This window comes from Gopherus flavomarginatus, chromosome 23 (genome assembly GCF_025201925.1).
Source record: "Gopherus flavomarginatus isolate rGopFla2 chromosome 23, rGopFla2.mat.asm, whole genome shotgun sequence".
NCBI classification, from domain to species: Eukaryota; Metazoa; Chordata; order Testudines; family Testudinidae; genus Gopherus; species Gopherus flavomarginatus.
The window spans coordinates 13,154,755-13,180,125 of record NC_066639.1 but is presented as its reverse complement, the minus strand read 5'-3'; the positions used below and the strand labels follow the sequence as shown (position 1 = coordinate 13,180,125).

The 25,371-nt window shown below is 47.7% G+C and overlaps 1 protein-coding gene across 1 annotated transcript; it reads left to right on the top strand.

Annotated features, from left to right (window-relative positions):
• The first annotated feature begins 48 nt into the window (after positions 1-48).
• On the top strand, positions 49-23,072 carry LOC127039348 (zinc finger protein 883-like). The gene is made up of 6 exons (XM_050932900.1): positions 49-177; positions 5,029-5,111; positions 8,254-8,342; positions 9,016-9,142; positions 20,891-21,004; positions 21,366-23,072. Exons 1-6 carry the CDS (start codon positions 50-52, stop codon positions 22,976-22,978), a joined length of 2,154 nt encoding a protein of 717 aa, XP_050788857.1. The 5' UTR covers position 49; the 3' UTR covers positions 22,979-23,072.
• Positions 23,073-25,371: the final 2,299 nt, after the last annotated feature.

Genomic DNA, 25,371 nt, shown 5'->3' with positions numbered 1-25,371 from the left:
CTGTGGGGGCTCTGGGCATGCGCAGATCGGCCGGGAGGGGGGGTCCCGCATGCGCAGAGGCCGCGTCACCCGCTGCTGCTCCCTGGCGCTGCGGGCCCGGGCGGAGCAGGCGGGTCTGTGCCGGGGGGACCCGTTAACCCCTTCGTGCCCGGCCCGCTGCGGAGCCGCAGCCTCCAGGTACCGGGCCGGGTCCCACTGGGGTCCCTGCGTGGGGCCGGGCGGGGCTGGGGGGTGAGACCGGGCTGGGGGCTGGGAAAGGGGCGGGGGGAAATGTCTGTGCAGCCCGGACATGGCGGGGGGGCGGAGAGCAGGTGACCCCCGAGGAGCGGGGAGAGAAAGGGGGGGGCTGAGATCCCCTCGGATTTACCGCTGCCCCCCCCCGTGGGGACCCCCCTCCTCTCCCGCCCTGCCCCCTTTCTCCCTAGAGAGCAACGAGCAGCACCCAGGGTGACCCCCCCCTCCCCCAAACGCTGAGAAGTTCCCTGTTCCCCTCCCCCCATTGTGCCCCATTTTCTCTGCCCTTCGCCAATGGCCAGTTCAGATCTCAGGTTTGGGGTGTTTCCCCCATTTTCACCTGCAGGGATTTGTCCTTGTGCGGGTGGGAAATGGTTCCCCCGAGTGATTTCTGAACTGGGCAGAGGCTGGGGGGGCCCTGAGACAGGGACACCTCTGGGCTGGGCTGGGAGGGCCCCTCTCTGCTGACAACAGGGCGTGGGAAGGGCCAGGAAGGGGAGGGAGGAGCAAGTGTCCCCCATGGAGACGGCCCAGCCCCAGGTTTCCTAATCCAGCTACTTTCCCCTCCCCATCACTTGCTAGTCACATTCCCAGACCCCATTGCCAGCCCCTCCCCACTGCCAGTGACCTTCTGACTCCAGCCCCGCTCCTTTCCCCTGTGAAAGCCACACCACCCAGGGCTCTGCTGGCCATGTGAATGTTTGACAAGAAGAATCCATCCTATTCTGTTGATTAAATAACCCTGTATAAACCCCTCCAATTTCTCCTCTTTTCTCTTGAACTGTTGAATACTGACATAAAATCTCCCCACATGTTGGTGCTTGTCCCTTATATTGGCAAATATTTAGTTTGTGCCCCATTTTCTCCTCAGTTCTGAATTACTGATATTGAATTCTTGAAAATCTTCCCGCTTTTCTCTCCAGGTGTGTGACTGAGATCAGGGCTCTTATTGTGCTGAGCGTGGCTCAGCCCTGGCCTGAGATCAGGTCCCCCGGGGCCGGGCCCTGCACAAACCCTGACCAAGTTTGGGGCCCTGGTGGTGCCAGGAACTGCACAGAGCCCTACAGAGAACGGGGACCTTGTTGTGCTGGGTGCTACAGTGACTGACTGAGCTCCGGGCCCCTGTTGTGCCAGGCCCTGCATCAACACCATGTGAAATCAGGCTCCCATTGTGCCAGGCGCTGCAGAGACAGCAAACAAAATCAGGGACCTTGTTTCTGGAGCTGCAGAGACACCAAGTGAGATCTGGGCCCTGTTCTGGCAGGTGCTGCAGAGACCCCAACAGAGGTCAGACCCCACTTTTGTGACAGGTGCTGTGGAGACCCCAAGTGAGATCTGCACCTCTGTTGTGCTGGGCACTGCAGAGACCCCATCTGACATCAGGCCCCCCATTGTGCCAGGTAAAACTGAGACCTGGACGGAGATCACTGCCCCCTCCCCCTTGTGCTGAGCAGCGCACAACTGGCCCAGATTTCTGCCTCCATTGTGCTGGGCACTTCAGAGACCTCGACTGAGATCTGTGTCCCCGTTGGGCCTGGCACTGCACTGACCCTGACCCAGATCACGCCCCACCATTGTACTGGGCACTGCGCAGACCCTGACAGATCCTGCCTCCACATTTTGCCAGATGCTGCAGGGACCCTAAACAAAATCAGGGATCCTGTGATGCTGGGAGTTGCAGAGTCCCCGACTGAGGTCAGGCCCCCTGTTGTGCAGGGCTGCTACACAGACACCAAGATCAGGGTTCCCATTGTGACTGGTGCTGAAAAGACAGCAAGGGTATCTCTGCCCTGCTGTTAAAACCCCCCAGCTGGCCCATGCCAGGTGACTCAGGCCCACATGGCTCAGGCAAAGGGGCTGTTTAATTGCAGTGTAGATGTCTGGGCTCGGGCTGGAGCCAGGCTGTAGGACCCTGCGAGGTGGGAGGGTGCCAGACCTTGGGCTCAGCCCCAGCCGGAACATCAACACCACAATTAAACAGCCCCACAGCCTGAGCCATGTGAGCCCAAGTTAGCTGGCACAGGCCAGCTGCCGGTGTCTAACAAGTTTGCATGGAGAATTTGGGGCAAAACTGGGAACTGAATCCAAATTGTTTCAATTCTTACCACTCCCCTTAACCAAAAGTCCAGCATGGGTGTGTACAGCATTGTTTTGGTCTGTGTTTGCCTTGCGTTGGCTTCCAAGGAAGGCTGTGGAATTTCCTTCATTGGAGGTTTTTAAGACCAGGTTAGAGATTCACCAGTCTGGGAATGTCTAGGGATATTTGGTTCTGCCTCAGCACAGGAGGCTGGAGTAGACGCCCTCTCAAGATCCCTTCCAGGTCTACATTGAAATAATTCTCTTTTGTTCTGTGTCCTGTTCTACGCTGAGCTGTTTTGCATGGTGCCATTTGGAACTGTGATCCCACCATGTTGTGTTGCAGTTTTATGGTGCATTGTTTTGCCTCAGCTTGTTTGGTGCCTGTGCTATGTTGGTTTGATTTGAGCTATTTTCCATTGTGTTCTTTTGTCCTAGGATGTCGTCGTTTGCATCGTGTTGCTTTCTTTTCCTTTGTATTGTTATTTATGCTGTGGAGTGTAGGCTGTTCCCCCCCCCCCCCCCCCCCGAATTGCCTGACATTATGTTGTGGTGGGTTTTATTCTGTATGTTGTGTTTTTATATGTATATATTGCATAGCATCCTAGAAATATAGTGCTGGACAGGACCTCAAGATATCATCAAGTCCAGCTCTCTCTGCTGAGGCAGAACCAAGTATATGTAGATTATATCTGACAGAGGTTTGTCCTCCTTGTTCTTAAAAACTTCCAGGGAAAGAGACTCCACAGCCCCCCTCGTAAGACTATTCCAGAGCTGAACTATCTCAGCTCTGGTGACACCCACACAGATTTTAGTGGTGAGCAGCTGTGGAGAGAGAGGAGACCCCAGTGAGTGGGCAACTGGATAAAGAGACTAAAGTTGGGAGGAGAAACATTGACATGTCCAAGGTCACCCAGGCTGTCTGTGATCGAGCTAGAAATAGGTTCTAGTGCCACCGTACTGCTGTTTCTGAAGGTCTCTGCCACACTGATGTTTTAGACACTTGTGCAAACCCTTAGTACAGACAGAATTTACACTAGTGCACTGTGATTGGTACTGGTGCACCATGTCCCAGTTTGAAGGTTTGAGGTGGTGGGAGCAGGGGGGAGTGACCTCACAGAGGCCGGGGTCTGGCTGACCAGTGCAGCTGGTAAGGGAGGGACAGCAGTGAGTGCTGGAGGTATAAGCCAGGAGCACAGCCGCACAGGGCTGGACACTGACTTCTCCTGACCCAGGGGACACCCCCCCCCCCCCAGCGAGGTGGTTTGTCCATGGATGCACAGGCTGTCTTGGCAGGGCAGCTCAGCTGCAGTACCTGCACACCTTCCTGCAGCCTAATACAGTGTGCTTTGGGGACCTTTCCAAGCTGCAGGTGACAGGGCTCTGGAGTTAACAGGGTCTATTCCTGGCTCTGTCACTGTCCTGTTTAGTGACCATGGGGAAGTCACAGCCCCTTTCTCTGTAACGCTGTCTCCAGTGACTCGAGAGCATGAGCACCAGCCTCAGGCAGACTTATAAGAAGCAGAGCACAAACCCCAAATTGGGTGTGAGGTCCGTATGGAGATTTCACCAACCAAGTATTCAGCATAAACGCTTCAGGCTCTGTAACAGCATTAACATGGAATCACAGACAGTCCTCTTGGGTGATCCCATATATCTCGCCACGCAGGTGAGCTCACCTTCATGACAGATGGTCCCTTACTCCAGGGGTTCTCAACCTTTTTCTTTCTGAATCCCCAATGTTGGAGATTCCACAACCTCCCTAAGCAATTTATTCCAGTGCTTAACCACCCTGACAGGGAGTTTTTCCTAATGTCCAACCTGAACCTCCCTTGCTGCAATTTAAGCCCATTGCTTTTTGTCCTGTCTGCAGAGGTTAAGATCAATTTTTCTCCCTCCTCCTTGAAATGACCATTTATGTACTTGAAAACTGATCATGTCCCCTCTCAGTCTTCTGTTCTCCAGACTAAACAAACGCAATTTTTTCAGTCTTCCCTCGTAGGCCGTGTTCTCTAGACCTCTAATCATTTTTGTTGCTCATCTCTGGACTTTCTCCAATTTTTCCACATCTTTCCTGAAATGTAGCCCCCAGAACTGGACACGCTAGTCCAATTGAGGCCTAACCAGTCTGGAGTAGAGTGGAAGAATTACTTCTTGTGTCTTGCTTACAATACTGCTGCTAATACATCCCAGAATTATACTTGCTTTTTTTGCAATAGTGTAACATTGTTGACTCATATTTAGCTTGTGATCCACTGTGACTCCCAGATCCGTCTCCGCAGTGCTCCTTCCTGGGCAGTCATTTCCTGTCTTGTATGTGTGCAACTGATTGTTCCTTCCTAAAGGGAGTACTTTGGATTTGTCTTTATTGAATTTCATTCTATTTACTTCAGACCGTTTCTCCAGTTTGTCCAGATGATTTTGAATTTCAGGTCTATTCTCCAAAGTCCTTGCAACCCCTCCCAGCTTGGTATCGCCCGCAAACTTGATAAGTGTAACAGAGAGACTCTGCTCCTGGGAGGGTTTGACCACGTGTCAGAAGGTTACACCCTGGTAGGAGGGGGATAGGCCTGTACTGGGATAAAGTCACTCTGTGCTTCCCAGTGTGGCGGAACCTAGAATGTCCATGACCAGGGAACAATGCTGGAGGGAATCGACATGTGGAAAAGAGAGAAACCCTGTCTGAATTCTCTCACATTGCCCTTCTCACCCTGGCAGGCTACAGAATAACGTCCACGTTTTGCTCCAGATCATCCCATCCTCCCAGGGGGAAGGCAATGGGTGCAATGGAGCTGGCTCAGGTAAGGGATTCTCAGGGACTTGGTGGTGGGTTCTGCTTGGAGGGAGAGGAGCAGTAAATGTATAGTATAGTATAGTAAATGTACAATAATCAGTTTGTGACACGTTTTCTTTGCAAATCTCAAAGATTCATATAAAATAACCTAAACGTTTGCCCCACTTCTCTCTAGTTGTCTATTTCTAATTGAATATGCCCTGAGATTTTCCCGTCTCTCTAATTATAACATAAAAAGAAAATCTCAGATTTACACCTTTTCTCCGATTCTTGAACATGCATATAAAATGTTTGCAAATGGTGCCCATTTCCTCTTTATTCATTTATCGCATATTGATGTGAAACACTCAGATTTTACCTCCTATCAACAACTGATATAAAATCTCTCAGATTTCCAGCCTTTCTCTTTCATTTCTATGTTATTGTCAAATGTCAATTAAAAATCCTTTCATGTTTGAGGCTGTTCCCCATGTTTCTCAGTCCCAGCAACTTCTCCTTCTTTGGAGGGAGCCTGTTGCCCTGAGTCCGTCTCCATCCTGGAGGTTGCAGGAGGTTAAATTTCCCAGTGATGGTCTTTCCCCTCTCCTTTGAAAATCATTTCTTCCCCCCCTTATCTCTGTTAAAATGTTTGCTGATGAAAGAGACCAGCCACATATTTAATACCCATCAAAGCCAGAGGCCTCCCCGTTTGGGGATCAGTGGTTCCCACCTGGTAACGGGAGAGTTGGCTGGACCCTTTTCTTCAGTTGGCCTGGGATAAGGAGGTTGCTCTGAGTGCAGCATAGGTCCAGAAGTATCCCAAACCTCATGGCAAATGGTCTCTGTGAGGGGTTGATTCCCACAGTGCTAAGATGCAGCCACCTCTGGGGTGGATCCACGGTGGCCATTATTTGCTAGTGACAGGGCATGGACACTTCTTACCCTCCAGGCCTTCCATTCTCCTGTTCAAGAGACATCCCCCAGGGCTCCCTCTGCCTGTGTGACTGGCCAGCAGGGGGTGGTGATAACTTTCTATCCACTTATCAGGCACTGTGAGGTAACAGTGTTGTGGGGGCGGGGAAGGTGTCTGTGTGGGGAGATTGCAGCTGAAGGGGCGTTGTGGTAGGGGGAGGTGTTTGGATGGCTGGACAGGGGGTACCCTAGTCAGGTTGGTGGGTTGTGGAGGTTTGGGATTTTGAGGGGGGGGGGTGGTTGTGATGTGCCCGTCCCTGAGGCTATGGGTCCTGGAGGTGGGTATCGCTGGGGGCCTGGTGGCTGCTGAACAGTAGGGGTGGGCGTCTCTTGGGGGGACGGGACAGGGGGTTAGAGGGAGACTGGTGCTGTGCCAGGGGCTCTGACTGGGCTTCCCCGGCTGGCTTCTGGTTTTCTTGCCATGCCCAGTGCACAGAGCTGGGGGAGAGGATCCCTGGCACTAGGTCAGGGGATGCCAGGGAAGCAGAGTGAGCGGTCCCACTGAAAAGCATCGGGGGGTCCTGATAGATGGAGAAGGGGGTCCCAGACAAATGGCAGGGCAGATCCTGCTTGAGGGGGAGTCCTAGGCAGGCAGAGAGGGACTGAGTTCCCAGTGGGAGGTTCCCTTGGGGAGGTCCCTGGCTGCTGGGGGCTTTTGGTGGGGGGAACCCTTTGGGATTCCCAACCTGACAGTCATGGTCTGGTGGGGATTCCCTGGCTGGTGGGGCTTTGAGGGGGCTCTGGGGTCCCTGGCCAGGGACTCTGGGAGCTGCGTCCCAGGGAATATCTGGTGGGCCCCTGGCTGTGGGAACTTCTACTAACCATGATCCTTCTCTCTGATCAACTTGTGCCAGAGTCCTGGCTCCAAGCACTGCCCGGCATTCCCCAGTCACATGCCCTGTCACTGTGATAACTTTCTGTCCACTTATCAAACACTGTGAGTGTGAAATCACAGATTTTGCTTTTCTCCTCTTTTGAAAACTACAGGAACTTTTGGTTCCATTTGGAAAATTTGTGCCACCAGTCCTTGTTCTCGATGTGGGCGGTGAGGGAGGTGGGAAAGGGGTCAGCACTGCCACATAATGGTCTCTTCCACAGCATTCTGGACTCATTTGTGAAATCTGGTTTCATTGAGACCAATGCTAATCCAGAGTCACTGTGTGGAAAGACAAGGAGTGACTCTGGATGGACAGTGGGGCAAATAAGATCAGCAATTCTCCCTGTGAGGAGGGGCTCTCATTAGCTGCTCTCCCCGGAGAGCTAAAGGAGGGAAGCTGCTCAAATGCTCTGTCCCTCTCTGCTCAGGATATTGGGGTTCAGCTTCCTGGGTCAGATGCTGCAGCCTCCATTGTGATCTAGGAGGCCAGGCTTGGCAGCTGCTGCTCCCCCAGTGGGGTTCTGTGCTGGGAAGTGACCTTAATTAAAGCTGCTTCTCTGCTCGGCCCAGGGGATGACTTTCTCCAACTGGTCCTAGCCCCCTAGGGCAGCCCTGGGCCTTGTTAATACTAAATTCTGAGCCAGACATTCCAAATAACTGAAAGGAACGAAGGAAAAATGCTGGGGTCTCGCCTTAAAATGACTCTGCACAAACAGACCCCCCCCCTCATTTCTCGTCCCATTATCAATTTCAGGAGCAAATCCAGCCATGGGGGAGCAAACTACCCAGCAATTGGACTTTCCTACCAGACGGGCAGGGAGAGGGGATGGGAAAAGGGGAAAGAGAGATCGAAAGACTCAATGGGAGAGAAGAGTTTGGAGCGAGATTTCCATGTCCCTGATCTGCCCAGAAAGATGTATTGCTGCACCCTAGATAGAGTCACTTTCCTGTAGAAAAGATGAGAATCAGACAGAGGAAAATCCAGTTCCTAACTCCATATTCCCCCTGCTGGGGTGTTGCTGCCGTGGGGTCAGTGTCTGAGGGAATCCCCCACAGTGACTCCTTTGGTTCTGCTTTTTTTAAGCCTTGTGTTCAGAGACTTTGTTATGGAATAGGGGGAAGGAGAAGGGAGGTTAAACATGACTCTGTGGGCTTAGCCTGGCAGGAGGAGCCAGGTCTACACTGTACACAGAGATCAAGCCTTTCTCAGCATGGCAGACTCTAGGGTGTCTGTCTGCGGGGAAAGGGCCTGGGGGAATCATGCTGTGAAATGAGTTAGTGTATTCTGAAACCTTCACAACTGCCCTTCTCACCCTGCCAGGCTGCAGAATAATGTCCATGTTTCGCTCCACTTCATCCCATCCTCTCGTTGGACAGGGGAGAGAAATGGCTGCAGAGGAGCCAGTTCAGGTAGGTATTATCAGGGGCTTGCTGGTGAGTTCCTCCAGCAGGGAACGGGACAGCAAATACACCGGAGATGGGAAGATTTGCACAGTCTGGTTTACAGGAAATGCACAGGGTGGAGAAAGGGAAGAGAACAGGGGTGTACTAAACCTGCTGGGAGTTATTTAATAAGTGGCCTAGATTCTTGGAACAGACCCATGAGGTTCGGCGGTGGAAATGCTCTAGTTTGTGGAGCAGAAAATAACCCAGCTCCATGGAGCTGGGAAAACTGACCAGACTCCCAGTGCTGGAGCCCGACCTGAGTAACCAGCAGCTGCTGTGAGATATGAAGGGGGCACCCACCAGTGAGGCTTAGGGGAGATTCCCCTCCCTTCACATCCAGCTCTTCAGAATGGGGAGGGTGTTGGGCTTCCTACCAGGGAGCTGTCCCTGGACCCTGCTAGAGGCTCCATCTCCTGAATCTGTCTGTGGCTAGTAGGTGTTTGATGGCTCTGCTGGGAGAGAGGAGGGGCTCTCTCTTCGTCCCCTCCCCCTGGTGTTTCCTGGATGCTCTGAGCAGGGTGGGGGTGGGACTCTGACTGCAATCCACCCAGAGTGTCTGTTTGGCTCCTGTCCTGCATGTATAGGGGGGCTGTGAGTGGGTCAGCAGGTACTGAGTGTTGGACTCTTGCTCTTTCAGGGGACGGTGACCTTTGAGGAGGTGGCTGTGTATTTCACCAGGGAAGAGGGGGCTCTGCTGGACCCCACTCAGAGAGCCCTCTACAGGGATGTCATGCAGGAGAACTATGAGAATGTGACCTCGCTGGGTAAGGGTTACTGTCCCCTCAATTCTTGGAAGGGGAAAAGAAGGGATATGGTTCATGCCAGCCCCCAATGCCACCTCTACTCTTTCCTGTTTCAGCATCACGCCAATATGCCAGTGACATACACGCAGTCAGAGACCGTCCCCTGTTGCAGAACACTTTGGGAACAGAGGACAGGAGCCGTATTGCACAGCGTCAAATACCTCCTGTTTGCTCAAGTATAACTCAGGGTTAGGTGCAGCATACTCAGCAGAAGCTTCCTACCCCTGACCTCTCAAACCCTGAGCCTTCTCCACCCAGACCTGAATGTGCTTGGGGTGTAACGAGCAGGCTGCTGGAGTCAGAGCTGCTGGTCCATGTTACTTATCACACAGACAGTCCGTGCGTCCTTGAATGCTGGCTGGGGGCATCCAGAGAAGGAAGCTCAGTGGTGGATTTAGCGTTAGTGGGGCCCTGTGCTCAGCTCCATTTTAGGGGTCCCTCCTTGGGACACAGGCAAGAAAAAAAACAATTCTCTCTTATTTCCCTCCCACCTCCATTTTTCATTCTTTTTTTCCTTCCTCCTCCTCCTATAAGCAATAGGAAGTAAGTGAAGATAAAGTGAGGTGTATGGATTGTTTTTGTCGTCTAACCGATTTTTCCACAGACCCCTTGAAAATCGCTGAGAGTCTTGGTGCACCACTTAATGATCTTTCCATATATTGTTTGTACCGTTAGCTAACTCTTTTAAAGCGCTTTGGATAAGAGCCCTTTATTAAAAATTAAAAACATTGGAGTGCAGGGTCTGGCCAGGAGTTAAGGTGTGGGAGGGGGCTCAGGGCTGGGGCAGGGGGTTGGGGTGTGGAGCACTTACCTGGAGCAGCTCCTGTTTCATGCGAGCAAAGCAAGTGGGGATGTGGGGGGCAGGAGTCAGGGTGGGCAGGAGGCTTCTAGGAGGGGTGCAGGAGTCAGGGCTGGGGGTTTGAGAGGGGCATGGGGGTGGGGGAGGGAAGCGGTTATGGGTGGCTGCAAGAATCAGAGAGGTTAGGGAACTGCGGTGTGTTTGTGAGGGGTGAAGAAGTAAGGGCTGGGGTGTGAGGGGGGTGCAGGAGTCAGGGAGGGCAGGGTGTTCAGGGTGCAGGAGTCAGGGCTGGGGGTGCAGGGTCTGGGAGGGAGTTAGGGTGCAGGAGCAGGCTGGAGATTGGGATGCAGGGTCTGGCCAGATTTTAGGATGCAGGAGGGGGCTCAGGTTTGGGGCAGGAGGTTGAGGTGTGGAGTGCTTACCTGGGGCAGCTCCCATTTGGTGTGAGGGGTACAGGGGGTGCAAGAGTCAGAGCATGGGGTGTGAGGGCTCGGTATGTGGGAGGGGGTGCAGGAGTCAGGGCTGGGGGCTGGGAGGGTGGGCTGGGGTACTAGGGGTGCTCCCAGCCCCCTACCCTGAGTGGCTCAAGCAGGGGCTGGGGGTAGGGAGGTATGTGATAGGGGAGTGTTTGTAAAGCAGTGAGCAAGTGACCAGGGAGCTTTTCAAAAAGGGCTGCTAACAGAGAGTTTTGTGAGGGAGTTTGGAAGGGGAGTGGGAAGGGGGTGAGGTACTCTTGCCAGTCTCTAAAACATTTAAGCTATAATACAAACTTCTTGATTGAAATAAAAACCCTGTTAACCTAGGTAGCTGTAAGAGAGAATGCAGGCAGAAGCCCAGCAGCAGAGTGGGGGCTATCCTGTTTATTGCTCTCAATGTAGCATGTGTGATTACCTGCCCTGTGGGTGGCTGGCTTACATGTGCATTTGGTGCAAGGAGCTCCTGGCCCTCAGAGACGGCGTGGTAGCTTTGGAAGCCAGGGTGGTGGAACTGGAGATGCTAAGGGAGGCAGAGAAGTATGTTGATGAGGCTTTCTGAAACACTTGTAGATTTCTCCCACCTCTGGTCCGACAGCCACTGCGCTGTTGAGGAGGATGAAAGGCCCAGGGAAGGAGAGCAGTCAATGGGAGCAGAGGGAAATCTTCCCATAATTGGGACCCTCCTTCCAGATGGTGTTGAGGTCACCTCTTGCACTGAGGTTACTTCTCCAGGGAGGGAACTCCAGTCATTAAGAAAAGGCAGCTGTTAGTAATGGGAGATTTGATCATTAGAAACAGGGATAGCTGGGTTTGTGATGACCGGGAGAACTGTATGGGACTTGCCTGCCTGGTGCGAAGGCTGCAGATTTCTCAAGGCATCTAGATAGATTTATGTGTAGTGCTGGGGAGGAGCCAGTGGTCATGGTACTTGTAGATATCAATGACATAAAGAACAGTAGGTGAGATGTCCTGGAGGCCAAATTTAGTCTGCTAGGAAAGAGACTGAAATCCAGGACCTCTATGGTGGCATTCTCAGAAATGCTTCCAGTTCCACACACAGGGCCAGGTATGCAGGCAGAGCTTCAGAGTCTCAATGCATGGATGAGATGATGGTGTAGAGAGGAGGAGTTTAGATTTATTAGGAACTGCGGAAACTTTGGGGATGGGGGAGCCTGTACAGGAAGGATGGGCTCCACCTAAACCAAAGTGGAACCAGACTGCTGGCACTTAACATTAAAAAGGTTGCAGAGCAGTTTTTACACCAAGAGATGGGCGAAAGCCAATGGCTGCAGAGGAGTTCATGGATGGGACAGAGACTTGTCTAAGAGAACAATCTAGTGATAGAGATTTTTCTAGTTTTAGTCAGGAAGAGAGGCTGGAAGAGGATAAAGTCAGGGCCAGATCAGACGAGAAGCATTCACACACACAAGAATCAGACACATCAGAAAAGGGCAGACAAATAAAGAGTGCAAGTTTTTAAAGTGCTTGTACACAAATGCTAGAAATCTAAATAATAAGATGGGTGAATTAGAGTGCCTCGTGTTAAAGGAGGATATTGACATAATAGGCATCACAGAAACCTGGTGGACTGAGGACAGTCAATGGGACACAATCTTTCCAGGGTACAAAATATATCGGAAGGACAGAGCAGGTCATCCTCGGGGGGTGGGGAGGAGAGTGGCACTGTATGTTAAAGAAAACGTAAACTCAAATGAAGTAAAAATCTTAAATGAAACCGCATGTTCCATAAAATCTCTATGGATAGTAATTCCATGCTGCTATAATATAACAATAGAGATCTGTTATCGACCACCTGTCAAAGACAGTGATAGTGAGGATGAAATGCGAAGGGAGATTAGAGAGGCTATCAAAATAGAGAACTCCATAATAGTGTGGGATTTCAATTATCCCCATATTGACTGCGTACATGTAACGTCAGGACAAAATGCAGAGACAGAATTTCTGGATACTTTAAATTACTGCTTCATGGAGCAGCTGGTACAAGAACCTGCAAGGGGAGAAACAACTCTTGATTTAGTCCTGAGTGGAGCGCAGGATCAAGTCCAAGAGGTAACTGTAACATGACCGCTTGGAAATAGTGACCATAATAAAACAACATTTAAACATTCCTGTGGTGGGAAGAACAGCTCACACTGTGGCATTTAATTTCAGAAAGGGGAACTATGCAAAAACAAGGGGGTTAGTTAAACAGAAATTAAAAGGTACAATGACTAGAGTGAAATCTCTGCAAGCTGCATGCACACTTTTCAAAGACACAATATTAGAGGCTTAACTTAAATGTATACCCTAAATTAAGAAACATAGCAAAAGAACCAAAAAAAAGAGTCACTGTGGCTTAACAACCATGTAAAAGAAGCAGTGAGAGATAAAAAGGCATCTTTAAAAGTGGAAGTCAAATCCTAGTGAGGTATATAGGAGAGAGCATAAGCACTGCCAAATTAAGTGTAAAAATGTAATAAGAAAAGCCAAAGAGGAGTTTGAAGAAGGGGCTAGCCGAAATCTCAGAAGGTAATAAAATGTTTTTAAGTACATCAAAAGCAGGAAGCCTGCTAACCAACCAGTGGGGCCGCTGGACGATTGAAATACAAAAGGAGCCCTTAAAGACGAAAAAGTCATTGCAGAGAAACTAAATGCATTCTTTGCTTCAGTCTTCATGGCTGAGGATGTTGGTGAGATTCCCAAACCTTTTGTGGGTGACAAATCTGAGGAATTGCCACAGACTGAAGTGTCAGTAGAAGAGGTTTTGGAACTAATTGATAAACTTAACTGAAACAAGTCACCAGAACCAGATGGTATTTACCCAAGAGTTCTGAAGGAACTCAAATGTGAAATTGGGGAACTATTAGTTATGGTTTGTAACCTGTCCTTTAAACCGGCTTCTATACCCAGTGACTGGAAGATTGCTAATGTAACGCCAATATTTAAAAAGGGCTTTAGAGGCGATCCTGGCAGTTACAGACCAGTAAGTCTAATATCTGTACCAGGTAAATTAGTTAAAACAATAGTAAAGAATAAAATTGTCAGGAACATAGAAGAACAAAAATTGTTCAGCAAAAGTCAACATGGTTTCTGCAAAGGGAAATCATGTCTTACTAATCTATTAGAGTTCTTTGAAAGTGTCAACAAACATGTGGACAAGGGGATCCAGTGGACATAGTGTACTTAGATTTCCAGAAAGCCGTTGACAAGGTCCCTCACCAAAGGCTCTTACATAAATTATGTTATCATGGGATAAGAGGGAAGATCTTTTCATGGATTGAGAACTGGTTAAAAGACAGGGAACAAAGGGTAGGAATAAATGGTGAACTTTCAGAATGGAGAGGAGTAACTAGTGGTGTTCCCGAAGGGTCACTCCTTGGACCAATCCTATTCAACTTATTCATAAATGATCTGGAGAAAGGAGTAAACAGTGAGGTGAGGTGACAAAGTTTGCAGATGATACTTGTGACGATGCAGTTCTGGTGGGACCCAACTAAGAGTGCCAATTCAGGACAAATCGCTTAAAACAAGGCAGTTACAGCCCAAGGCTGGGATTTTTCCACCTCTAAGGCAAACCAAACCAGCCAGACAAAGAGGATATTGGTTTCACCCCACTGGTTAACCACAAGTCACACAAGCAATTCCCTTAGACACTCCAGTCTTCCAGTATCACCACCAGTGCACTCGTCCTGGGGATGAATGGTTATGAAAACCAACACCCCAATAAAAGAAAAAGGTTCTGTCGATCCCAAAGAATCAAGCCCCAGACCTAGGTCAATATACACATCAGATCTTACCCACAAATCACGCTGTTGCCAATCCTTTAGAATTCATAAAAGGAAAAAGATAGAGCTGAGAGCTAGAATTGGTTAAATGGAATCAATTATAGTAGTAATGGCAAAGTTCTTAGTTCAGGCTTGTAGCAGTGATGGAGTAAACTGCAGGTTCAAATCAAGTCTCTGGAGTACATCCCCTTCTGGGATGGGTCAGTCAGTCCTTTGTTCAGAGCTTCAGTTTGTAGCAAAGTTCCTCCAGAGGTGAGAAGCCAGATTGAAAACAAGATGGAGATGAGGCATCAGACTTTTATAGGCTGTTCCAGGTGTAAGAACACTTCTTTGTTCTTACTGTGGAAAATTACAGCAAAATGGAGTCTGGAGTCACATGGTGTCACAACCTAGTCCCAGATTTGGACCTTAGCGTCCAAAATATGGGGGTTAGCATGAAAACCTCCAAGCTTAGTTACCAGCTTGGATCTGGTAAAGCTGCCACCACCCAAAAAATTAGAGTGTTTTGGGGCACTCTGGTCCCCCCCAAAAACCTTCCCTGGGGACCCCAAGACCCAAATCCCTTAAGTCTCACAACAAAGGGAAATAAACCTTTTCCCTTCCCCCCTCCAGGTGTTCCTGGAGAGAGACACAGAAGCAAGCTCCGTGAATCTAAACAGAGGGATTCCACCCTCCCTGTTTCCAGCCTTGGAAAACAAAAGTACCGAGAGCTAATCTCTCTTCCCCCTTCACCCAGAGGGAATGCAAAGTCAGGCTAGTAAATCTAACACACACCGATTTCCCCCTGACTTCTTCCTCCCACCAATTCCCTGATGAGCACAGACTCAATTCCCTGGAGTTCCCCACTAAAGAAAAACTCCAACAGGTCTTAAAAAGAAAGCTTTATGTAAAAAGAAAAAAATACATAAAAATGGTCTCTCTGTATTAAGGTGACAAATACAGGGTCAATTGCTTAAAAGGAATATGAATAAACAGCCTTATTCAAAAAGAATACAATTCAAAACACTCCAGCAACTACAAAAAAACAAACCTATCTTTCTACTCACAACTTGGAAACAGAAGATTAGAAAGCAGGAAATAGAAAAATCCTTCCCATAGCCGAGAGGGACAGATTCAAGACAAAGAAGTCAGACACAAACTTCCCTCCACCCAGACCTGAAGAAGTCTGGTTTCCTGATTGGTCCTCTGGTCAGGTGCTTCAGGTTACCTTTTTTCAGGTGAAAGACACATTAACCCTTAGCTATCTGCTTATGACACATGGGCAAGTCCCTGCATACTTTGCTGAGTTACAAGGCATATCTGCCTTCTCTCAATGGGTCAGTTGAATAGCTGATGGTCCTTAATGGGCCATCAAGCATGCTAGGCAGAGCAAACACCAACTTGTCTGGGATGTCTCCCAGAAGCACAGAAGTTCGAAATACAGACAGTATAGAGCCAATACTCATAACTTCAACTACAAAATGATACATACATATAGACACCATAATTATAACCAGCAACCCATAACCTGGTCTTGGACACCTTATATGACCCCCTTTACATAAGATTTGGTGCCACTACAGGACCTTGGTTGCAACCATGTTCTATATGGTCCCAGATTATATCAATAACGTCACAATACTAAACTGCTCAAGATAGTTAAGACCAAAGCAAACTGTGAAGAACTTCAAAAAGATCTCACAAAACTAAGTGACTGGGCAACAAAATGGCAAATGTGTATAAATGTAAAGTAATGCACATTGGAAAAAATAACCCCAACTATACATACAATATGATGGGGGCAAAATTAGGCTAATCAGGAAAAAGATCTTTTTGTCATTGTGGATAGTTCTCTGAAGACATTCAGCAGTGTGCAGCGGAAGTCAAAAAAGCAAACAGGATGTTAGGAATTATTTAAAAAGGGATAGACAGTAATACAGAGAGTATCTTATTGCCCTTATATAAATCAATGGAAATAACTAATTTAGACCCCATCATTCTGTATGTATAGTTCAGATTATGTTTTCCAATGGGCTGCACTATGTGTTATCCTGACATCTAGTGCTGCTGAGATCCTGCATTCAGTAATATCCCTGACCTTCCTGTTCCTTTTCTCCACTGAGCCCCACGCTTACGTTTCCAGCTTCCCCAGGACACTCTTTTTCTCTGGATCTCTCTGTCAGCAAGAAGCAGTGCCAGGGAGACTGATTTCTGGGACGTGGATTTACTTTCTGTGTGTTTTAGGAGACTCTTTGAAATTGAGTATCTGTGACATTAAGCACAGTGCAATCTGGACTGTTGAACAGCTCTGTCCCCTCAGTTCCCCAAGCTGGGGTGCCTTTTCCACTGCTCTACTGTGAGAGCAGCCACTCCTGGGCAGTTCACATGCAGTCTCCAGCATGTAACTCACTCCCAGCTACACAGTTTTAAGTGCTGCTAGTCAGTGACTCTCAAATTACAGTACCCCACAGGAGAACCCCAGAAAATTCTCTGCTCCTAGACTGCACCCAGAAATGTGCATCTTGCACTGTCCAGCACACTCCTGAACAATGGGAGCTCATATGAAATCTGTTGTTTCATCAGTGGAAAGTGACATGCACCAGCCTTGTTATTCCAAATGGAGTTTCCAACACACTTTAATCCAAACACACTGGTTTGATTAAAAAAAGGAAATAAAATTATTAACTACTGACAAAAAGATTTGAAGTGACTACAAGTAATGAGGCATAAAAGTCAGAATTGTTTATGAAAGAAATGCAAGATAAAACACAAAATAATGTTTCACTTAAACTAAAAGGGATTTAAAACAAATGTTTCTCTCACTATCTGCTGAGACAGGCTGGTTTTCCTTTCAGCCAGGACTCCCCTTAACCTGCCCCTGCCGCCCACATTCAGTTCTTCAGGAGTTGTCATGAGCAGAGGGAAAGGGGAGAGAGAGAGAGAGAGAGAGAGAGACATGCATTTTCCTCACCTCTTTTTATAATTCAGTCCTTTCTACTAGAAACCACTTCAGTTCTCAGCTGAGTCATGGTGACAGGCTGTCATAGATACGAGCTTCAAGTGTCCCTGTGATGGAACGTAAATGTCTTCTTCACACCTTCCCCCTGGTGAAGAATGGCTATTTGACCAGCTGTTTGCCTTGCTGTCTCTGAGGAACTTAGGGTTAGGTTTTCAGCTTTTTCAGTAACATCATACTGTTAAATCTCATAACTTTACATACAATGTTGCTACACATTTTAACAGAATATTCAGTAGATTATGTCTTTTCAGATGGTACCTCACAAACCATACAGTAATAAATGAAGGGGAGGGGAGGGATCTCCCTTTTATAAACATCCAGCCAGCCAGTTGGCTGTAAAATCCCTGTTGGTGTGAGTTCTCTGCTTGCTTTACCTCTAAAGGATTAACAAGCCAACAGGGTTTTTACTTTTTTTTTTTTTTTTTTTAAATTTATTGGGCACCTGACCAAAAGAGCCAATGGAAAGGCTACAACTTTGTTACATGGGAAAGTAACTTTCCCTTTGTCTGTTCTCCAGAGAAGGCGACATGGAGTAGCAATGCTGTGTAAGGTCTTGCAGTAGGTATGAGAATTCATTTTTCATACCTAGAAGAAATGATTTGGCTAGGGAATGTTTGGACAGACACAATCAGGTTTATTTTTTATTTTGGCTTTCGGATCTCCTCTGTGCTATCCCAGATGCTTTTGTTTGCTGGTAAGCTTTAAGCTGAACCCCCAAGAAAGCTATGAGCAAAAAGCTTAAGTTCCAGATGTATTGTTTTCCTTTTCAATTTTAATAAATAAATTTACTTCTTAAGAACAGGATTGGATTTTGGGTGTCCTAATAAGTTTGTGTGTATTGTTTGATTAGCTGCTAGCCACAGCTAATTTCCTTTCTCAGTGCTTTCCCGGAGGGGAGATGAAAGGGCTTGAGGGTGCCCCAGAGGGAAGAATTCTCAAGTGCTCCTTCCTGGGTCCAAGGGTTTGGGGGTTTTTTGCATTTTGGTGGTGGCAGCATTTACCAAGCCAAGGTCAGAGAAAAGCTGTAACTTTGGGGGTTTAATACAAGCCTAGAGTGGCACAAATTAATTTGTAGAATCCTGTCGGGCTCCCTCTTTCTGCACTCGGAGTGACAGAGTGGGGATTCAGCCCTGAAACATACTATGAACATAATTTTCTAAAAGGGTGAACATAGGGGAACAGACTTGCACAGTGTGTGTCTATGTGTTCCCAACATATATGTGGGTATTATAGTTCCTCACAAGCAAGGTGTTCGGCATCTTCGAACACCCGGGGAACCGGTCCTGGGAATTCACTGGTTTATTAAGTGACACTGTATAGAATTGAGAGACACTTTATATTATTATTATTATAAATACTGTTGCAAATTGCCAGTACTGTTATGCTGGGTCTCACGCTTTCTCTTCTTTGGGGAAGGTTCAGAGTGCCATTGCTTGCCTCTGAATCGGTATTTTAATTACCCCACTAGTGTCCTTGAGGAGGGGAGTGGAGAGGGAGGGACCTGGGCCCACCCTCTTCTCCAGGTCCCAATCCAGGGCCCTGAGGTTAGTGGTGAACCACTTGAACTGGCGGTTCCTTCCCCTGGGCTACTTCCCGCTCCTGCCCTTCAGCTTGTGGAGGGGCTTCTTGCCCTCCTTCTACACAAGCCAGGTGCCCCTTACCTAGGGTTTTTGGATTTCTCAGCCCACCACAGCACTGCTCCAAACTTTCCTTTTGTCTCTCTTCAAATCTGTTCTCTGCTCCAACCAAACCTTCCTGCCCCAACTCCCACACTATCTGGCTGAAGCAGGGGGTTTTTATCACCTGACTGATTGCTGGTGCTCTAATTGGCTTCAGGTGCTTTAGTAAATCTATAGCAAACCTTCCTCCCCTTGCAGGGAATAAGGCTCCCTGCTAACACTCTCCTGCTTCCCTCTGGCCATGCTATATCACAATACCAATATGATGAAATTGCAATGAATCATGCTATATGTGCCATGTAAGGAGTCAGTGAAAATGTTATGAGTGTCCAAGTGTGATAATCTTGTTTCTATCTTTGTATTGTGAGTTACAGGTATGTAGGATATATCTGTATTCCAGACATGTGTAGTGTTTCTGAGTGACACCCCCAGACATATTGGCATCAGCACTGCCCAGCCTGTTCGATGGCCCATCCAGGGTCATCAGCCATACAATGAACCCATTGAAAGGATTAAGGGGATACACCTATTGAGTCAGCAAGACATGCAGGGGTATGCCTGTTATGGCAAACTGCTGGCACTATTATGATGGGTCTCGTGCTCTCTGCTCTGGGGGGGGGGAAGTTTCAGGGCACCATTTCTTGCCCCTGAATTGGAATATTAACTGCCCCACTAGCGTCCTAGAGGAGGGGAGTGGAGAGCGACGGACCTGGGCCCACCCTCTATTCCAGGTCCCAGCCCAGGGGCCCTGAGATTAGTGGTAAACCACTTGAACTGATGGTTCCTTCCCCTGAGCTACTTCCCGCTCCTACCCTTCAGCTTGTGAAGCTTCCTGCCCTCCCTCTGTACAAGCTAAGTGCCCCTTACCTAGGGTCTTGGACTTCTTAGCCCACTGCAGCACTTCTCCAAACTTTCCTCTGCTTCCCTTCAAACTGTTCTCTGCTCCAGTACCAATCCTTTCTGCTCCAACTCCTTCCCTGTCTGATTGGAGCAGGGGTCTTTATCAGGTGGCTGACTGCTGGTGCTCCAATTGGCTTCAGGTGTTCTAGTTAATCTATAGCAAACTTTCTTCTCTCTACAGGGAATAAGGCTCCCTTCTATCCCTGTCCTGCTGCCCTCTGGCCACGCTGTATTACACTGTGTACTGAGAACTCCAAGGCTTTTCCATGCCATGTGCTGTGAAGCTTGTGTTTGGGACACAGGAAGTAGAAGCCACTTGGCAAAAGGAATAAAAATGGCAGCTGCATCATCTCCATTTTGTCTTCAATCCCCCTTCCTACCTCTGGAGCAACTTCTCTACAAACTGAAGGCTTGAACAAAGGACTGAATAATGTGGATGTGTACCAGAGAGCCTTTCAAGCCAGAAACTCACCAATACTGCTAAGAACCAGATACATTCAGAAATAGATATATCTGATTGCTTTCCCATTTAACAACTCCCTTTTTCTTTCTTTCTTCTATAATAAACCTTTAGTTTAGATGCTTTCTTGCTTATAAACCTTTAGTTTAGGTGCTAAGGATTGGCTGGCATCGTAGTATTTTGGGTAAGATCCAAACCCATAAAGACCCGGTAATGTGGCTGACTCTGGGGTCAGAAGAACACTTTGTTTATGTGAGCAGAGTTTTTAAATAATCTCTCACTGTGCTGGACCTAGGCGCTGATTGGGAGTCAGAGAACTGGAATGCAATAAAGGGGGCCGTGTGATTTCTTTTTTCGGTTTCTCGATAACCAGTGTGGGGGATCAGAAGCACAGTTGGTGACTGGCTGGTGAGTTTAGCTTCCGTGTTAACCACCAGTTTGGGGAGCCTCTACTCTCCCTTTTTCAGCCTGCCCTGGTCTTGGTATTTTCAGTGAGGACTAGCCCAGGCACACCAGGTCTCACTAAGTATTAAAGTTAAATTAATAGAATGTTTTTTATGACAAAGTTTTATGAAATCAATGGAACTCCTTTGTCTTCTTTCATCTGAGCAGGGTTTCCAGTTTCCAAACCTGATGTGGTCTCCCAGCTGGAACAAGGAGAAGAGCCATGGGTCTCAGACCTGCAGGGTTCAGAGGGAAAACAGACCCTGAGATCTCCCTGCAAAGGTGAGGAAACATTAAACCAACTCTGAGTGTGAAAGTGCCTGAAGAAAACATCTGGGTTGCCCTACAAAGCCCTTGAGAGGTCTCTCAGTTCATTATTGTTGCCAGCAGGGGTCGTATGCTCAGGGTAACTATAGCTCATGGCTTCCCGTAGATTCTAGCAGACACCAGGCAGTAGCTTTCTCCCTTCCCCCTGAGAATTTGGATGGGATTTGAAAGCCAAATTGATCCCCTCCTCTCTCCTGTTTTGGGGAAGAGTATGGGGGAGTTCAGTTTGTGATTTTTATTTGACGTCCCTCCAGCACTTAGTTTGTTTTGGCTTTTCACTTTTCATCCCTGTTTGAGGTTTCTGTCTTTTTCACAGCAGGTGATGTAATGGCATGTGAGAAAGAGGAGCAGAATTCTCAGCAGAAAAATGTTCAGCAACTGGATAAACACAGAGCATTATTGCAAAGATCAAAAAGCAATGTGTCCAGGAGTCATGAGGAGGAAAAATCCTGTGAGATTCAGCACAGACCAGAAAGAGAGCAAGGAAACCAACCAGGGGAGAAATTGGGTAAACATATTTCCTCTCAGGGAACTCAGAAGGACCTCAAGGAAACCACAACAAAGCAGGAAATCATCATTGGAAAGAGAAAAAATACATGCACAGAGTGTGGAAAAAACATATGTGACTACTCAGCCCTTCTTAATCATCAGAGAATCCAGACAGGCGACTGGCCCTATGAATGCTGTGAGTGTGGGAAAAACTTCACTCACAGATCATCCCTTTCTGTTCATCGGAGAATCCACACAGGGGACAGGCCCTATGAATGCCGTGAGTGTGGGAAAATTTTCACTTACAGATCAGGCCTTTCTAGACATCAGAGAATCCACACAGGAGAGAGACCCTACAAATGCAGTGCGTGTGGGAAAAGCTTCATTGAAAGTTCAGCCCTTTCTCAGCATCAGAGAATCCACACAGGGGACAGGCCCTATGAATGCCTTGAGTGTGGGAAAACCTTCACTCACAGATCAGCCTTTTCTGTTCATCAGAGAATCCACACAGGGGACAGGCCCTACGAATGCAATGAGTGTGGGAAAAACTTCACTCACAGCTCAGCCCTTTCTCAACATCAGAGAATCCACACAGGGGACAGGCCCTATGAATGCCGTGAGTGTGGGAAAACCTTCAATAGCAGCTCAGCCCTTTCTAAACATCAGAGAATCCACACAGGGGAAAGGCCCTATGAATGCCATGAGTGTGGGAAAACCTTTACTCACAGATCAGCCCTTTTTGTTCATCAGAGAATCCACACAGGGGACAGGCCCTACGAATGCTGTGAGTGTGCAAAAAACTTCACTAGCAGCTCAGACCTTTCAAAACATCAGAGGATCCACACGGGGGAAAGGCCTTATGAATGCAATGAGTGTGGGAAAAACTTCACTAACAGCTCAGCCCTTTCTCAACATCAGAGAATCCACACAGGGGACAGACCCTATGAATGCCGTGAGTGTGGGAAAAGCTTCACTCAAATATCAGCCCTTTCTCAACATCAGAGAATCCACACAGGGGACAGGCCCTATGAATGCCATGAGTGTGGGAAAACCTTCACTAGCAGCTCAGCCCTTTCTAAACATCAGAGAATCCACACAGGGGACAGGCCCTATGAATGCCGTGAATGTGGGAAAATTTTCACTTACAGATCAAGCCTTTCTAGACATCAGACAATCCACACAGGGGAGAGGCCCTACAAATGCAGTGAGTGTGGGAAAACCTTCACTAGCAGCTCAGACCTTTCTCAACATCAGAGAATCCACACGGGGGAAAGGCCCTATGAATGCCGTGAGTGTGGGAAAACCTTCACTCACAGATCAGCCCTTTCTAAACATCAGAGAATCCACACGGGGGAAAGGCCCTATCAATGCCGTGAGTGTGGGAAAACCTTCACTCACAGATCATACCTTTCTAAACATCAGAGAATCCACACAGGGTAAAGGCCCTATGAATGCAGTGAGTGTGGGAAAAGCTTCATTGAAAGTTAAGCCCTTTCTGTTCATCAGAGAATCCACACAGGGGACAGGCCCTACGAATGCAATGACTGTGGGAAAAAGGTCACTCAGAGCTCAGCCCTTTCTAAACATCAGAGAATCCACACAGGGGACAGGCCCTATGAAAGCAGAGAATGTGGGAAAACCTTCTCTTGGCACTCAGCCCATATTAGCCATCAGAGAATCTGCAAGGGCGGAGAACACCATAAAAACCTCTAGGGCTATCAATTTTTTTTCTTTAATACTTTTCCTAATTCCCACATAATAACTTTTTAAATCTGTTTGAACTGTTTGCAGTACTGTTATCCCTCAGCTTGTCCAGATGAGTGGCCCATTTATGCGTTTTCTAGTTTGCCTTCTTTTGAGGCGGGCCTATTTGTCCTTTCTATCAACTCAATTATCCCATGAGTAGTTGGAGTGTGCCCTTCCTATGAGGAACCAGGGAGCATCACATTTATACCATTCCTCCTATTGCAAAGTTATTGTTAGAGTCACCAGTGATACAGATTGTATCATTGCCAGTTGTTCTCACGTTGCTCAGGGTTGTGCTGAAGAGCAATTATATTGGGAATTTTTCATATTATAGTTAAATAAAGAGGAGCAGGGGGGAAAAGTGTCATTTCAGCCTCTGTGACACCGGAAGGAGATGGGGTGACTCAGAGATTCCCTCCTTCCCCATCACTCCAGAACTGTTACATTTTGGCTTCTCTGTGCAGAGTTTATTTTCATCACATTCTACCCCTCCACTTCTCAAAGTGTCATGTGAGGAAGAGTTCTCAGCTGTCTGTGCTTGGAGATGATGCTTTGATTTTTTTAATCCTATACCAGAGTCGCTATGACTGGAAATGAAAGTGTCAAAGACATGGAAGGGGAATTTAAATGGATCCCAAACATAGTGTGATAATTTGGCATTTAAATTCCAGGTTTCATCTATTGGTAAAGCCACTTCTGGCAAGGGGGCTATTTTGTCCCCCATTATGGGGATGCTAGGATACTTTCAATTTTGTAAATAATGTAATTGACTATTGAGAGAGTGCTGAGTGAAACAGCTTTGAATGGATCAGAGGAGAATGTGATGGGAGAATCTCTTGTCCTGATTCTGAATAATCAGATGTAACCTGCTCTGGAATTTCTCTTGATGCTTTCATTGTCATGTATTCTGTCTCTCTGTGATGTGGGTATCTCTCTTTCCTGAAGGCTGTTTGCTCACCCAATTGGATATTAGTTCAGTTTGATAGGACGTAGCTCAGATTTTTTGGAGAATTTAAGACAAATGACCATTTCCTAAAGTCCTCATTTCTCACTTCAGCTTTGCTTTTTCCCCACCCCTCCATGATGACACGGAGAAAGGTCAAGTGCAGTTCTGTCAACAGTGGAGAACTCTCTAATGTACTGCACATGCTAACAAAGAAACAGCAGTGATTTAAAATCTCCATTCGGAAATGGTGAACAGCACCAGAACCCCAACTAACTGAAGGAAGTGCATATAATCACAGTGTAGTTCAATTATTTAAGTAAGTATTTTCTCAGATGATTTGGGGAGAGAATTCCACATTAAGTGATTTTTAACTTGGCAAAATGCCCATGTATTTTGTTTCCGAAGCATTTTTGTAACCCGTGCCCCACAGAAGATCTTTCCTATTCGGAGTGCTCCCCTTCATGGTGCAGATTGTCGCAACCCTAAAGTGCACGCTTAAACACGGTCTCTTTTTGGCCAATTGTCGGCCCATAGCCATTTTGTTTTAGTAAAAGGACAAGGTGGTCTCCATTTTGGGTCAGATTCTTGTTCCTTAAAGGACAGGAAAGCCCCAAGGTGTCGTGTGCATAACCCTAGCGTGTCAGGTGCACCCTGTGAGCCGTATACAGACATGTAAGCATGTCTCAAACAAAGAAGTAGCGTGCTTGCCAAGTACAGCTTCTGCTACGTAGGCGGCTCCTGCTCGGAACCTGGAAGGCGAAGGAGCTAGGGGGCCAATCCGGTATCAATACATGTAAAAGGGAACCAATCTGAAACTGACACGAGTAAAAGCCCCCAGACAAAACTGTGTCTCACGCCAGAATTGAGAGGAGTTCCCGCGGGTCAGCTGGAAGGTCTGATCACCCTTTCGGCCAGGGAATCTCCTCCAGATTTAGCCGGCTCATGTCGTGTCGTATTAAACAAGACCACCTCCCCTAATTCGCTATGCAATTGGTGTTTATGCTGCTGGTCGGCTGTATCTGGAGTGTGGTATGTATTTTGTAATTTCTGCAAATATTTCTGCTGTCGCCTGACTCTTCCCCCGTCTCTACCCCCTCTTCTGTTTCTTTGGTTTACTTCATTCTGTGTATAAGAAAAGCAA